Source organism: Erithacus rubecula, assembly GCF_903797595.1.
Source record: "Erithacus rubecula genome assembly, contig: SUPER_33_unloc_1, whole genome shotgun sequence".
NCBI lineage: Eukaryota > Metazoa > Chordata > Aves > Passeriformes > Muscicapidae > Erithacus > Erithacus rubecula.
Window position 1 is genome coordinate 1,009,624 of NW_027636168.1, and position 14,909 is coordinate 1,024,532.

A 14,909-nucleotide genomic window follows, 5' to 3' on the forward strand; every position below is an offset into this window, starting at 1 on the left:
TAGGGACAGGGATGGGACAGGGCCCCTGGGGCTCTGGGGGTGCCTGGCAGTGCCCCAGGGATGGGACAGGGACAGGGGCGTTACCTTCGCTCACCAGGCTGGAGTCACTGGCCTGCTTGCAGGTGATGATCTTCTCCACCAGCTGGTTGTAGCTGAGCTTGCCCACGGCCTGCACCTGCTCCGGGTTCTGTGGGGTGGCAGGGAAAGGGGGTGAGCTCCTGGTGGGACCCAGGGATCATCTGGAGCCCCTCAAAGCACAGCAGGGACTCCTCCTGCGGGACCAGGCTGCTCTGAGCCCAGCTGACCTGGCCTGGAGCGCTCCCAGGGCTGGGACATCCATCCTCAGCTCGGCCACCTTGGCCAGGATGGGCCCAGCTCCTCACAGCACAGTTGGGATCACTTCCCGGCCCACAGGAGCCACCTGGCAGGTGGGGGCTCACCTGGGGTCCACCAGCCAGCCGTGTAGAGAGGATGTTGAGCAGGTCGAAGACGATGCACTCGGGGGTGTACTCGAAATCTGAGACCCCCGTGAAACCTGACGTTGACATCCAGCCCCGTGGAGAGCTTGGGCAGGACGGTCATGGTGTCACTGATGTTCTGGCAGGCAGAGGAAAACCCGGGGTCACTCCTGGAGGGGCCACCCCAAATCCTGCCGTGCCCCCAGCAGTGGGCTGGGTGCTGTGGGCTCGCCCCTCACCTGCTGGAAATTGAGCTGCAGCCCCTCCGAGGTGGTCCTGGGGCTGGGTGGCCAGGATGCAATTCCCTGCAGGGCAGGCGGGGTCACCCCACTCCCAGCACTGGGGCGGGAGCGTGGGGGTCCCAGTGCAGCCCCCCCTCCCCACTCTGGGGCCAGAGCAGGGAGTTGGGGGGTCCCCACTCACCCAAATGTGCCATCAGCTCCTCGGCAGTGATCACCTCCTTCTGCGGGGGGCAGCTTCACCTGCCGAGCAGAGCAGGGGTGTGGGGAAAGCCCCCAGCCCCCCCCGCGACCCCCCAGCCCCTCCCCAGCCCCCAGGCTTGCCTTTCCACTGCAGGAGGAGGGTGTTGATGATGGCCAGCAGCGGGCAGGGCCCGTTCTGGCTCTGGGTCACCACGGGCGTGCGCTCCCCCTTCCAGCTGATCCACTTGACACAGTAAAAATCCTGGTCCCGGGCGGGGGGCTGCGCCCGGGGGGGGGGCCCGGGGGGGACTGCTGCTCCCGAGGCTGCTCGGGGGGAACCTTCCGGGGGTCCCTGGGGGCCGGACAGCCCCTCCCACTGCCCGGGTCTGACCCTGGAACTTTCCCGGGCTGGGGCGGGGCTCACGCCGGGGACTGTGTCCCCAATATCGGGGATTGTGTCCCCAACACTGGGAATTGTGTCCTAATATCAGGGATTGTGTTCCAATATCGGGGACTGTGTCCCCAATATCGGGGACTGTGTCCCAACACTGAGATTGTGTACCCGGCACTGGGGATTGTGTCCCCAATATCAGGGATTGTGTCCCCAACACTGGGATTGGTGTCCCCAGTGCTGGAGATTGTGTCCCCATACTGGAGATTGTGTCCAATATCCGGGACTGGTGTCCCCAACACTGGGGATTGTGTCCCTACATATCAGGGACTGTGTCCCCAACACTGGGGATTGTGTCCCCAGTATTGGGATTGTGTTCCCAATATCGGGGATTGTGTCCCCATACACTGGACTGTGTCCCTAATATCAGGGATTGTGTTCCAACAATCGGGGATTGTGTCCCCAATCTCAGGGACTGTGGTCCACAACTCTGGATTATTGTTGTCCCCAACCCTGGGATTGTGTCCCACGAATTGGGGATTGTGTCCCCAACACTGGGGATTGTTTCTCCAACACTGGGGATTGTGTCCCCAATATCAGGGATCGTGTCCCCAGTGCTGGAGATTGTGTCCCCAACGCTGGAGATCGTGTCCCCAACACTGGAGACTGTGTCCCCAATATCAGGGATCGTGTCCCCAATATCAGGGATTGTGTCCCCCGCACCGGGAATTCTGTCTCCAACACCAGGAATTCTGTCCCCAACACCAGGAATTCTGTCCCCCGCACCGGGAGCCCCGTCCCCCGCGCCTTCCCCCGGGGTCCCCTCCTGCTCCATGGGACCCTCCCCCGGGGCCGCGCCGCTCCGCCTCCGCTCAGGCTCCGGGAATCGCTGCGGGTCCATCCGGGAGCAGCCGCATCCCAAGGCAGCCTGCGGAGGGAGAATTGGGCGATTGGAGGGAAAAAAATTAAAAAAAAAAAAAATTAAAATATATATGTATATGTATGTGTAGATTTTAGTCCAATTTGGCTAACTGGAGAGGTAAAATAAATTAAAATAAATCAGAATGAAATGAAACTTTAAAAATAAAATATGAAATAAAAATAAAATAGAATAAATAGAATAAATAGAATAAAATAGAATAAAATAAAATAAAATAAAATAAAATAAAATAAAATAAAGTAAATAAAATTATTATAAAATAAAATAAATAGAATAAAATAAAATTAGAATAAAGTAAAAATTAAATAAAATAAAATAAATAAAATAAAATAAAATAAAATAAAATAAAATAAAATAAAATAAATAGAAGGCAGTGCAGTTCAACAGGAGCAAGGGAATGCTGGATGGATTTGAATTCCCACTCGCAGCCCCGCCCCGAGCCCGGCGGGGCCGGACGGACCGGCCGGACCGGGGGTCCCGGGGGGGCCCCGACCCGCTCGGATCCCACCTCCTCCTGCTTTTCCTTCGTTTCACTCCCCTAATCCTTGTTTTTCCTCCTTTTCCTTCTCTATTCCTCGTTTCTGCTCCTTTTCCTCGCTTTTCCTTCTTTTTTCCTCCCTTTCCTTTCCTTATTACCTGTCCCTTCCTTTCCCTTCTTTTTTTCCTCGTTTTCCCCCTTTTTTCCACTTTACTCCATCTTTTTTTAACCCTTTAACCTCCCTTTACCTTTTTTACTGTTTTTTTCCTTCTTCTTTCCTCCTTTATTCCCTTCTCCTTCCTTCTGTTTCTTCTTCCGTTTCTTTTCCTCTTTTTTCCTTTTTCTTTCTCCCGCTTTTCCCTCCGTTCCCCTTCTGTTTTCCTCTTTAATCCTTTTATTTTTAAATTCCTTCGCGCTCCTCTTTCGCTCCGCTCCTCTTCCTTTTCCCTTTCTTAATTTTTTTTTTTTTTCCTTTTTGATCTGCCCTTTTTTTTTTGTTCTTCCTCTGGCCTTTTTTTCCCCTTTTTTCTTCTTTTTTCCCTGTTTTTGCCCAGCCCCGCACGGGCCTGTTTTCACGCTCCGGCTTTCCGTGGGAAGGCGGATTTAGGGCGGGGGGAGGAGGAGGAGGAGGAGGAAGAGGAGGATTCGAGGTGTAATTTTGGGGTGCGGTGGAGTTGGGGGGGTCGCCCCTGCGGTTGGGGGTGGTTTTTTTGGGGGGGGGGGGGCGGGAGTTTGGGGTGCCGGGTTTTTGGGGGCGGCCAGCGGAGTTTGGGGATTGCGGCGGGGCTGGGGGGGGGGTCTGGGGTCACGGGGGGTGTCGGGGGTGGCGGGAGGGTTTTGGGGTGCGATGAGGGGATTTGGGGCCCCCCCGAGCCCCCCCAAGCGCGGGGCATGCGGGAACGGCCCCTCCCCCTCCCCAGCGGCCCCTGCGGCGCGGGGGGCGGGGCGCGGGCGGACTGGGACGGACTGGGACGAACTGGGGTGATACTGGGATATTCCGGGGTGATACTGGGATATTCCGGGGTGATACTGGGATATTCTGGGGTGATACTGGGATATTCCGGGGTGATACTGGGATATTCTCCTCTGTACTGGGATATTCCGGGGTGATACTGGGATATTCCGGGGTGACTACTGCGGAATTCTGAGACTGATACTGGGATATTCCGGTGGTGATACTGGGATATTCTGGGTGGGTACGGGATATCCGGTGTGATACTGGGATATTCTGGGGTGATACTGGGATATTCTCCTCTGTACTGGGATATTCTGGGGTGATACTGGGATATTCTGGGGTGTGCTGGGATATTCTGGGGTGATACTGGGATATTCCGGGGTGATACTGGGATATTCCGGGGTGATACTGGGATATTCCGGGGTGATACTGGGATATTATCCTCTACTGGATATCTGGGCTGACACTGGGGTATTCTGGGGTGGTGCCGAGCTGTACCGGGGTTATTCCGGGCTGATACCGGGTTATACTGGGGTGCAATGGGTTATACCGGGGGGCACTGAGCTGCTGCCTGCCCGTGCCGGGCTGTACCGGCCGTACCGGGCTGTACCGGGCGTACGGGCCGTGGATCGGCGCCGTTATGGAGCGTTTCGTGGCGGGGAACCGGGGAACTGCAAGGTACCGGGGCTGGGGGGCTCCGGGACACTGAACTGCGGGAATTGGGGTGCGGGGGGCTCCGGGGCTGGGGGGCTCCGGGACCCTGAACTGCGGGAATTGGGGGGCGGGGGTGCCCAGGAAAGGGGGGTGCCCACGGGGCTGGGGGTCACAGGAACGGGGGTCTGGGTGCCCCAAGTGTCCTGTGCCCCGTCCCAGGTGGCACAGCCACACCAGGGACACCCCAAAATGCTTCCCAGCCCCCCCTGCTGCTCCCCCAGACCCGCCGAGGGCTTTGGGCTGCAGCTGCTCCCGAGTTGTTTTTCCTCAGCTTCTACCAAAAATCAGCGAATCTGGGTTATGGCAGCAGAGAATTGTCCCAAAAACCAGGGCCTGGGGATGGGGTGTGGCAGGGAGAGTGACATGTTTTCCCTGCTGCTGCAGGCGAGAAAAGAGGGTGAATGTCACGTTTTGGGTGAAAACCAGCCCAAACTCAGCATTTGTAGAACAGGGTTAAAGCTCTCCGTGCTCCCTGGGAGGGTCCCTGTCCCCACGGGGCTGGTGGCTGATGTGAGTTTTCCTGGCACACCTCACTTCACACACGCACCCCAAACCAGCTTCTGGTTTTAGGTTTAGGTTCAGTTTGAGGTTTTAGAGCCTGGTGTGGATCCCAGGGGTGGCAGGAGCTGGTCGGGAGGGTGGGATCCGCGGGTGACACGGGTGACGAGTGGCTCCAGGGCCACGGCAGGGGGGGCAGTTTGGGGCTCCTGGGGGATGGGGCGCTGTGCCTGACGCCTCCTGCCCCCGCAGGATCACATCCAGCAGCAGCAGGAGATCCACGTGGTGATGGGCAACGAGGCCTGTGACCTGGACTCCACCGTCTCGGCGCTGGCCCTGGCCTATTTCCTGGCGCAGGTGAGGCTCGGCGCTGCCCCGGGGCCCGGCTGCGACCGGGGGTTGGCCTCACCCGGTGTCACCGCCACGCCACAGAGCTCCCCCCAGAGCCGCCGTGGTGCCGGTGCTGAACATCCCCCGCGCCGAGCTGGCGCTGCGCACCGAGACCACGTTCCTGCTGCGGGGAGCGCGGCATCCCGGCCGCCAGCCTGGTGTGCCGCGACGAGATCGACCTGCGGGCGCTGCACCGCGCCGGGCTGCTCTCGCTGACGCTGGTGGATCACCACCTGCTGCCGCGGGTGAGCGCCGCGCCGCGGGTGGGCCAAACGGATCCGCTCCGGCTGTTTTGGGGGCTTGGCAGCACTGACCCTTCCCGGTGCCCGCAGCGCCGACGCTGCCCTGGACGAGGCCGTGGTGGAGGTGCTGGACCACCGGCCGCTGGAGCGGCGCCGCGCCGCGCCGTGCCGGGTGACGGTGGAGCCGGTGGGCTCCTGCGCCACGCTGGTGGCCGAGCGGATCCTGCAGGGCCCGCCGGGCGTGCTGGACAGAACCACGGCGGCGCTGCTGCACGGTGAGCGCGGGGCGCGGTGACGGCGCGGTGACGGCAGTGACAGCGCGGTGACACCGCGGTCCCGCAGGCACCATCCTGCTGGACTGCATCAACCTGAGCCCGGCCGCGGGCAAGGTGACCCCCAGGGACGAGGCCTGCGTGGTCCTGCTGGAGGAGCGGTTCCCCGACCTGCCGGCCCGCGACGCCGTGTTCGGAGCCCTGCAGGCGGCCAAGTTTGATGTCACAGGTGGGTGTGGGTGGCACCCGGGTGTGTCCCCCTCGGTGCCCTGAGCCTCACCCCGGCCGCCTGGCAGGGCTGAGCACGGAGCAGATGCTGCGGAAGGACCTCAAAGTCATCTCCAACGACGAGGTGCTCGTTGGCATCAGCGGCGTCTTCGAGGATCTGGAAGTGAGACTCGGGGGCGCGGGGGAAACTGAGGCAGGGAGCGGCACGCTGGGGACATCACGGTGACGCCGAGGCCTCTCCCCTCTGCCCAGACCTTCCTGCTCCGGCCTGGCTTGCTGCAGGACCTGGAGTCTTTCTGCCAGGACCGTGGCTACGCGGGGCTGGTGGCCATGACCGTGTCCTTCAACGAGCGCCACGAGCCCACGCGCAAGCTGGCGGTTTACAGCCAGCAGGAGCCCCTCCGCAGCACGGTGAGGCGGGCCGGGGGTCTCCGGGGTGGCGGGGTCCCCGGTGCCGGGCAGGTCTCACCCCGCTCTCGCCCCGCAGCTGTGCCGGGCGCTGGAGGAGGCCACGGCGCCGGCGCTGCTGCTGCGGCCGCTGCCCAGCCGCGGGCCCGGCCTGGCCGCCTACGCCCAGGGCAACGCCACGGCCACTCGCAAGAAGGTGCTGCCCATCCTGCGGGCGGCGCTGGGGGGCCCCGAGGAGGAGGCGGCACCCCCGCCCACCCCCATGAACAGCCTGGTGGACGAGTGTCCCCTGGCGCAGCCCGTGCCCCCGCTGTGTCCCCAGGAGGTGCTGGAGCGCGTCAGCCGCATGGCCGGGGGGCAGCCCCCCGCCTCCCCCAAATAGCAGCCGCTGCCCCCCGGCCTGCTGAGCTCTGCAGGGGGCTTGGGGTGCCTGAGCGGGCCCCAGGGGGGTGCCTGGGCCTCGGGGGGCTGCAGCCACCTTTGTTAGAGCTCAGCTCCTGGTTCTCACGGTGGTTTGTCCCCCCCAGTGGCTCCCTCTGGCCCAGGGGTCACCAGGTGGGTTTTAGGGGATTCCCCCTTAATGAAGGCGTTGGGGTGGGGGAGTTAATGAGTTGTGATGATCTTCCTTCCTTGGGGGGCAGTGGGGGGCCCCAGAAGGTGGGTCTGCACATGCAGCCGTCCACGATTGTCACTGTTGTTTTCCAAGGATTAAATTTCCCTTTTCTTCCAGTTTTAGCTGTTGGCTTTTATTCTGGGATGGGTCTGGTGCTGCCCCACTCGAGGCGGGGGTGCAATCCCCTTTACAGTGGGTGAGAGGAACATTTTGGGGTGTCCAAGGAGGGGGTGTCAGTGCAGCCACACTCCCGAGTCCGGGAGGAAACTGGCTGTGCCGTGGAGAGTCGTGGCCTGCTGTGAACATCAGTGGGCTCAGCTTTTCCCGGGGGATTTGGCTGCTCCAGGAGCAGAGCAGGGAGCGAGGAGCCTGGGGCAGCCTGTGCACCCACCCCTCGGGCCAGCACAAGGGTGGAATGTTTTTCCCAAAAAAACCACGAGACGGGGCTGGAAAAGCCGGGCTCGCACAGGGGAGGGGAGAGGCTCTGTCACCCAGCATGTGCTAATTAATATTTAATCCTGGCGCTAATTAAACTATGTACACCCGCGCCTGAATTCCGGAGCCCTTGTGGGGTCAGACCTGGGGGCAGGGAGGGGAGGGGACCCCCCCACCGTCCTGCCCCAGGCCACCGAGGCTGCTCAGGTGGGTTTTGGAGCTTAAAAACAGGAAGATACCCTAAAAACAGAGGGTGGGAAGCTGGCTGGAGGCACTGTGGGCTCGGTGGCACCCAGGCACCAAGGAATTGGGGGTTAGTCCCGCTTTGACATCCAGTCCTGGTTTCACACCAGAACATCTTGGGTTTAATTCTGGCTTGGCACCAGAATATCAGGCCTTAATCCTGGTTTTGCCCCTCTGTGATGTTCTGGGAGGCACCAAATCTGCCTCTGCACCGTGGCTGACTGCCTGGGGAAACTGAGGCAGCACCACGCAGCCCGTGGGGGACAGGGGAGCGGGAAAAGGGGGAATGGGGGAGGATTTGGCACACGTGGGCTGCGCCTGGCAGCTCCTGGCACGTCTCAGGGGGTGGCTGTGTCCTTTCCAGGCAGGGCAGGAGCTGGGGGCTGCTGTCCCCATGCCACCAGCCAGTGGCTCCGGGAAGGAAGGACATTCCAGAGGGACAAGGACCCCAAGTCATCGGGAGCTGGGTGAGGATGGTGCTGCATAAACACCGGGCTCAAGCACTCCAGGTCGGCTTCTCCTCCAGCAGGGGCATCAGGCAGTTCAAGTTTGGGCTGAGAAGGCCAGGAATCTGCCAAATCCCAGAGGGTGGGTGAAGGCAGCGCCCAGAGGGTGCAGCTCAGAGCTGGAGGCTCCCTGGGGGTGCCAGGGTTTGCACTCACACGCTACAACACACGGGGGTTGCTCCACTGTCGCTCCCGGCCGCCCTTGGACCTCATCTCCTGGACAGCACCGGTCTGCAGAGAGGAGCTGTCACCCCCCCGGGCCACCCCCTGGGCCAGCCGGGACACCCAGCACCCCAAAACAGCACCCAGCACCCCAGAATAGCACCCAGCACCCCAAAACAACACCCAGCACCCCAAAATAGCACCCAGCACCCCAGAAAAACACCCAGCACCCCAGAACAACACCCAGCACCCCAAAATAGCACCCAGCAGCCCAAAATAGCACCCAGCAGCCCAAAATAGCACCCAGCAGCCCAGAATAGCACCCAGCACCCCAGAAAAACACCCAGCACCCCAGAACAACACCCAGCACCCCAAAATAGCACCCAGCACCCCAAAACAACACCCAGCACCCCAGAATAGCACCCAGCACCCCAGAACAACACCCAGCATTCCAAAATAGCACCCAGCACCCCAAAACAACACCCAGCACCCCAGAATAGCACCCAGCACCCCAGAACAACACCCAGCATTCCAAAATAACACCCAGTACCCCAAAATAACACCCAGCACCCCAAAATAGCACCCATACCTTAAAATAACACCCAGCACCCCAGAACAACACCCAGTACCCCAAAATAACACCCAATACCCCAGAACAACACCCAGCACCCCAAAATAGCACCCAGTACCCCAAAACAATACCCAGTACCCAACCATGAGACCCAGCACCCCAAATACCACCCACCAGCCCAAAACACCACCACCCAACCCTGAGCCTCTACCACTCCAAAAACCAACACCCACCACCCCAAAAACACCACCTGCCCCCCGCCCCAGCCCCCCCAGCCCCCTGCCCGAGCCCCCAGCCCCCCAGGGTGCGGTACCATGGGCAGCCCCTCTCCCGCAGCCATGTCCCCGGAGCCGATGTGTGTCAGGTGCACGAAGTTCATGGGCTCCCCGATCATGGAGCGGTCGATCCGCCTCCTCCTCTTCTTCTGCCAGGGGATGAAGGCCATCAGTGCCCGCGACCCCACGCCCCCCAAACAGCCCTGGGTGGGAGGTACTCACGGGCTGGGGCTTCTCCACCACGCAGCAGCCCAGCTTGTGCCAGAAGTCGCTCATGCTGGCGGCGCTGGCAGCCGGCGTCCCCCCGTCCTGCCGGGGTCACTCCATGGGGAAACCTGGCCGGGGCGGCACAGCGTGGGCAGGGGCAGCTGGGGAAAGGAGGGGGATGCTTTCAGGCCTGACTGCCCCAAATTAGTGCTGAAGCCGCTTCCCGTCACACAGCAAAAGCCAGAGACCCGTGGGGTCACACAGAGCAGCCAAGGGGACACCTGTCATTGCAAGGAGCAGGCAGAGGGACCCTGGGCACCAGAGACCCCCAGGGCTGTCCCCAGGGCAGGACACGGCTGAAGGATGCTGCGGCAGGATGGGGGGATGGAGGCAGCCAGGGCAAATCCCAACTCCCTGAGCCAGGCAGCTAAAAATATCCCGGCCCTTCCGAAAAGGGGCCGGAGGTTGAGCTCTTCCGCTGCAGCTTCTGAAGAGAGGACGGGGGAGAAATAAACAGGGGCCGGTGGGGTGTTATCCCAAACTCCCCGCTGCCGCCTGGGGTAGGCAAAGGGGGTGTGGAAAGGGGGGGTTCACCCCCAAAATGGGGGTTTCCCCCACGCCAAGGAGAGACGATTCCCTTGCTCAAAAGCACGCAGGGAACTCGCCCGCCCACCAGCCCGTGGGCTGAGCACAGCCCTGCCCGGCCGCGGCCCGTGGGTGCCGGACCCACCGCGGCGGCCAACAGGAAAAGTTCCTTCCTCTGCCCCGCGCCGGTGAGACCGGACGGGCCAAAGTGCAGCCAGCGCTTCCTGCTGCTGGAGAGAACGGTGCGGGCACGGGGCAGCCCCGGAACGGGGGTCCGAGCCCCACCGATCTGACCCCACGAATGACCCACACCAGCACTCCCACGGCACCGGGAATGGTGAATCCCACTGGCACAACCAGCAGAGCCCCCGTGCCCCATCCCCGTGCCCCAGCCATCCCTTCCCGCAGCTGGCACCGGGCAGGCGGCGACACGTCCCGGCTGCGGCACACCGGGCCCGTGCCGGCACCGCCTCCGAACCCGGCCGGATCTGCCCCCAGGGCACACGAGGAGGGGGCTGCCTTTCCTCCCCAGCCTCATTTCCCGGGGAAACACGGCTGGTTTTTAGGAAACACAGTTCGGAAACGCGGGGATCACGGCGCAGCGGAAGGGCCGGGCTGGGGAGGAACCCCCAAACTCGGCACTGAAACGCTCCCGGGGCGCTGCGGGACCCCCGAGACCCACCAGGGGCTCCCCGCGGAAACCTGCGGGGGTTGGCCCGGCCGAGCCCCCTGCCCGCACCCCTCCGGCCCCAGATCCCCCCCGGCACCCGCCAGGGCCTCGCCAAGGGCGGCGTCGGGCCGGCTCCGGCTGCTGCCCCGGTTCCGGGCGGGTCTTGCCGGGTTCCCCGTTCTGGGGGGGGTCTCACGGCCAGAACCCCCCAGCCCACCCCCGCCATGAGCTGTGTCCGGCCTCAGCCCACCTGGTGGCCCCGGGCTGGGCGGCTTTGGGCCCGGCCCGTGCCGGCACGGGCAAAACGACTTCCCGGTTGGGAAAGCACCGCTGTGCGTCACCGGCGGGCTGCGGGCGGGGGGCCCGCTCCGAGCCCCCCACCACTGCCCGGGCACCCGCTGGGTGTCCCCAGGCTCGGAACCTGTGGGGACAGGGCTGGACGGGGTGGGAGTGCTGGGACCCCGCGATTTAGGGGTGAACTGGCTTTGGTGGGCCGGTCCCGGCTGCGACCCCCGCGGCACCGTGCTGACACGGCGGGGACGCCGGGGCTCCGGTGGGTTCGGGGGTGCCAGCCGGGCTTGGGACCCCGGGGGTCCCGGCAGCGTTGGGAGGTCCCGGTGTGTTCGGTGGGACCCGGCAGGCCTTGGGATTCCCCCGGTGGTCCCGGTGGGGCTGGGGAGATCCCGGGAGGACTCCCCGGTTGTAAGGGGGCTCTCCCGCCGCCCCGCCGCCCCGCTCCGTTCCGGGGCCGCTCCCGGTGCCCTCTCCGCCTTCCTCCGGTGGTTCCGGGGCCCTTCCGCCGAGTCGCACCCCGGGCAGGGGCTGGATCCCGTCCCGGTGGCGGCCCCATTACCTGTCCCGGCGCGGGAGTGGGCCCCGGTACCGGTGTCCGGCTCGCAGCCCCAGGCGTGGTTCCGAAGTTCAGGTCCCGGTCCCGGTGTCCGGCTCGCTTAGCGGCGCAAAGCGTGACCCGAAGTGCAGGTCCCGGTCCCGGTGCTGGTGCTGGTCCCGGTGCCGGTGCTGGTACCGGTGCCGGTGCGGGTCCCGGTGCCCCGCTCGCAGAGCCCCAGGCGTGGCTCAGGGCTCCTGGTCCCGGTGCGGGTTCCGGTGCCGGTGCCCCGCTCTCAGCCCAGGCGTGGCCGGGAGCTGCGGGTTCCGGTGCCGATGCGGGGTGCCGGTGCGGGTGCCGGTGCCGGTGCCCGTGCCGGTGCGGGTGCCGGTGCCGGTGCCGGTGCCGGTGCCCCGCTCGCAGCCCCAGGCGTGGCCCGGTGCGGACGCGGCGCTGCTCCCGCCGCCCGGCGCGGCTCGGCCCGGCCCGGCCCGGCACAGCGCCCCCGGCGGGCACCGCCGGCACTGCAGGGGGCGGCGGGACCGGCGGAATGGGGGTCCCGGGGGAATGGGGGTCCCGGGGGAATGGGGGTCCCGGGGGAATGGGGGGCAGGGTCCGGGGGAATGGGGGTCCCGGGGGAATGGGGGTCAGGGTCCGGGGGAATGGGGGTCCCGGGGGAATGGGGGTCAGGGTCCGGGGGAATGGGGCTCAGGGTCCGGGGGAATGGGGGTCCGGGGGGAATTGGGTGTCAGGGTCCGGGGGAATGGGGGTCCGGGGGGAATGGGGTGTCAGGGTACGGGGGAATGGGGGTCCGGGGGGAATGGGGTGTCAGGGTCCCGGGGAATGGGGCTCAGGGTCCGGGGGAATGGGGGTCCGGGGGGAATTGGGGGTCAGGGTCCCGGTAGGGCTGGGGGTCCCCAGCAAGTCCCGCTCGCCCCGAGCGTTATCCCCGCGTTTTCCCGGGGTACACCAGAGCCCGGGGGCACCCAAAGGCGTGGGAGCCCCGGAGCGCCCTGCAGCCCGGGCTGATGGTTTCACCATCGCCAGCTCCGTGCCCTTCCGCTTGCACAACCGCTGGTGGGCTGCTGCCAGCGCCACTCCTGTCCCTGCCACCGCCACTCCTGTCCCTGCCACCGCCGGTCCTGTCCCTGCCACCGCCACTCCTGTCCCTGCCACCGCCACTCCTGTCCCTGCCACCGCCACGGTGCTGCCACAGCTGCTGGCACAATCCCACACTGGCCAAACCCGACTGTGGCCTCTGGGGTGACCCCTCCTGCAGACCCCCAGCCCACTGGAGGGTCCCACACAGGAGATGACCCCAGAGTGTCCCTTCCTGCATCAGCCCCCAAATCCCAACCATGCCCCCAGCTCCCACTCAGAAACCCTGAACAAGGCAGCACTGTCCCCACTCAGCCGGGTCTGTGTCCCACGCCTGTCCCCAGCCATCGGGTGGCCCTGGCTGATAATACCCAAGTGTTTGTGACCTCATTTCAGCTGAAGAGACTTTTTTTTTTTTTTTTTTTTTTTTTTTTTTTTTTTTTTTTTAAATTTGTGCTGCCAGAGGACACTGTCCCCCTTGCAGCTCTCCCAAAATCGCAGATCCCACAGCAGTGCCCTCATGCTACGTCCCCTTGGGGGTTCACAGAGAGGGACATCACAACCTTTGGACTGTCACCTGTGAGCAGGTGACAGAGACCCCCAAGAGCAAGGAGAGGGGTTACATCCAGCTTCTTACGAAGCTGCTCAGCCAAACTGCACCCCACGGCCCGAGGGACCCCCAGAAACATCCTGCAGAGGGATCCCAGCTGGAATTTTCCCTGTGCCTAGTCTTGGAGGGGCCGAGCTGAGACCAAGGGTCTATTTTGGAGCAGGAACATGGGGTCCTCTTTGCCCATGACAGCACTGGAGGAGGAGAAGGAGGAGGAGGAGGAGGAGGAGGCAGAAATAATCTGGATGAAAGCCGAGCACTGGCAGAACTGCTTGGCACCATCAGAAATGAGCTGCATGCAGGCAACAGGGAGGAAAAGGGAATGAAAAAACCCTAAAGCACCAAAAGAATGTTGATCTCAGGCAAAGCCCAGGGAGAGGAGGACAAGGGCTGCCCTCAGCCTCTCAGGTGGATGGTCTGACCCCCAAAAAGGGTGTTTGGGGTCTCAGTGGTGCTGGGGCAGGGAGACCCCCTGCTCTGAGGGGATGCATTGGGGTTTTCTTTGCTGCCCCTCCTACCCCCAGCACCAGCTGTGGGGGAAGGTGGGGTGTGAGCTGCCCCACCCTGGGTGAAGCCCCCCCTCACCCCTGGCACTGATGCCAGTTTTGGGTGTCTCCTTCTATTTCTAGTTTCAGTCTGGCTCTGGCCACAAAGCTGGGATATTTTTGCCGTGTGGCCTCAGGACCAAATCCCCTCAGTCTCAGATTAAAAAAATAAAATAAAATAAAGCCAAACACCACCTTTTTTGGGTTTATTTGCACCAATTTTCCCTGTGCTTGACCTGCAGAGTGCTCTCAGGTTTGGGGGTACCACAGCACCCCATATCATCACATGCAGGTAAAATAAACACTCCCCATCTCCTTGCAGACTGAAAACACCCCGTTATTCCCCCCAGCACGGAGCTGAGAATCGCTGGAGGTTTAATAAACCCTCATCTTGGGGGTCCAGCGCGCAGCATCCCCCTCCCCCTCCGCGCCTCCGCCCCTGCCGTGCTCCCCCTCCCCGGCGCTGACTCATCTGCCATCATCATCATCATCACCACCATCCTCCCCCCACGAGGAAGGGCAGCTCGAGGGGCTGCATTGCAGACCCAGCCGCGCCCGCAGACAAAAGCCAGCAGAGCCGCGGCTCCGGCACAAAGAGCGAGCTCCTCCTCAGCCCGGGCAGGTAAGGGATGCGAGCGCGGGGATGCGCTGCTCGGGATGCTCCCGGTTCCGGACGGGCGGTGGGTGCGGGGGGTGCTGGAGTTTCTTTTTGAGGGGGGAATAAGCTCGCAGACAGCGGGATAAAGGTGGTTCTGCTTCCAGGGGATGGGCAGACCACACTCATCCCCTTGGAAAATGCTTCTTTTTTAGGGGTGACACGCGACACGAGAGGAGTTCCCCCCCATATTAACTCCCTTTTTACTAGATATTTGATTATTTTACTTGTCACTAAACTCTCTTTCCCCCTCTCTTGCCACTGAACTCCAATTTTTCACCCTTTGAAGTTTAAAAATCGCTGTCTGCAGCACCCATCACCATTAATAATTCTCTGATGTCGCGCTGCAAAAACTCAGAGACGGATCCCTCGGGATGGATCCCTAGGAATAAATTCCCGTGGAAAGAGACTATTTTAAAGTCCTGTGGCTCGGTTTACCCGGAGGAGGCGACACAGGAGCCTTTCATAGCCTCTGAGTGACATAAATTTAGCAGCTGATCAGCCCTCAT

The 14,909-nt window shown here is 62.7% G+C and overlaps 3 protein-coding genes across 3 annotated transcripts in view; 1 reads left to right on the plus strand and 2 right to left on the minus strand.

The window, feature by feature from the left end:
• The window catches only part of MINDY1 (MINDY lysine 48 deubiquitinase 1), a gene marked incomplete at its 5' end in the record, with an annotated part of 83,908 nt that extends 81,736 nt beyond the window's left edge, over nt 1-2,172 (minus strand). The window contains 9 exon segments of the mRNA XM_079329712.1: nt 85-190; nt 443-470; nt 472-533; nt 535-597; nt 698-733; nt 735-763; nt 882-934; nt 1,030-1,204; nt 2,058-2,172. Coding sequence (XP_079185838.1) covers nt 85-190; nt 443-470; nt 472-533; nt 535-597; nt 698-733; nt 735-763; nt 882-934; nt 1,030-1,204; nt 2,058-2,172 — 667 coding nt within the window.
• A 2,112-nt stretch (nt 2,173-4,284) lies between these two features.
• On the plus strand, nt 4,285-7,125 carry PRUNE1 (prune exopolyphosphatase 1; the record flags this gene model as incomplete). Its single annotated transcript, XM_079329713.1, is given in 10 exon segments — nt 4,285-4,322; nt 5,090-5,218; nt 5,289-5,376; nt 5,378-5,488; nt 5,490-5,491; nt 5,579-5,763; nt 5,831-5,989; nt 6,057-6,151; nt 6,241-6,399; nt 6,476-7,125. Coding segments are annotated over 10 exon segments (1,269 nt in total). The 3' UTR covers nt 6,779-7,125.
• A 615-nt stretch (nt 7,126-7,740) lies between these two features.
• Nucleotides 7,741-9,567, minus strand: CDC42SE1 (CDC42 small effector 1). Its single transcript, XM_079329682.1, has 4 exons — nt 9,424-9,567; nt 9,240-9,350; nt 8,350-8,424; nt 7,741-8,258 (listed from the first exon to the last, which is right to left on the minus strand). Exons 1-3 carry the CDS (start codon nt 9,475-9,477, stop codon nt 8,353-8,355), a joined length of 237 nt encoding a protein of 78 aa, XP_079185808.1. The 5' UTR covers nt 9,478-9,567; the 3' UTR covers nt 7,741-8,258; nt 8,350-8,352.
• Between the last annotated feature and the right edge of the window lie 5,342 nt (nt 9,568-14,909).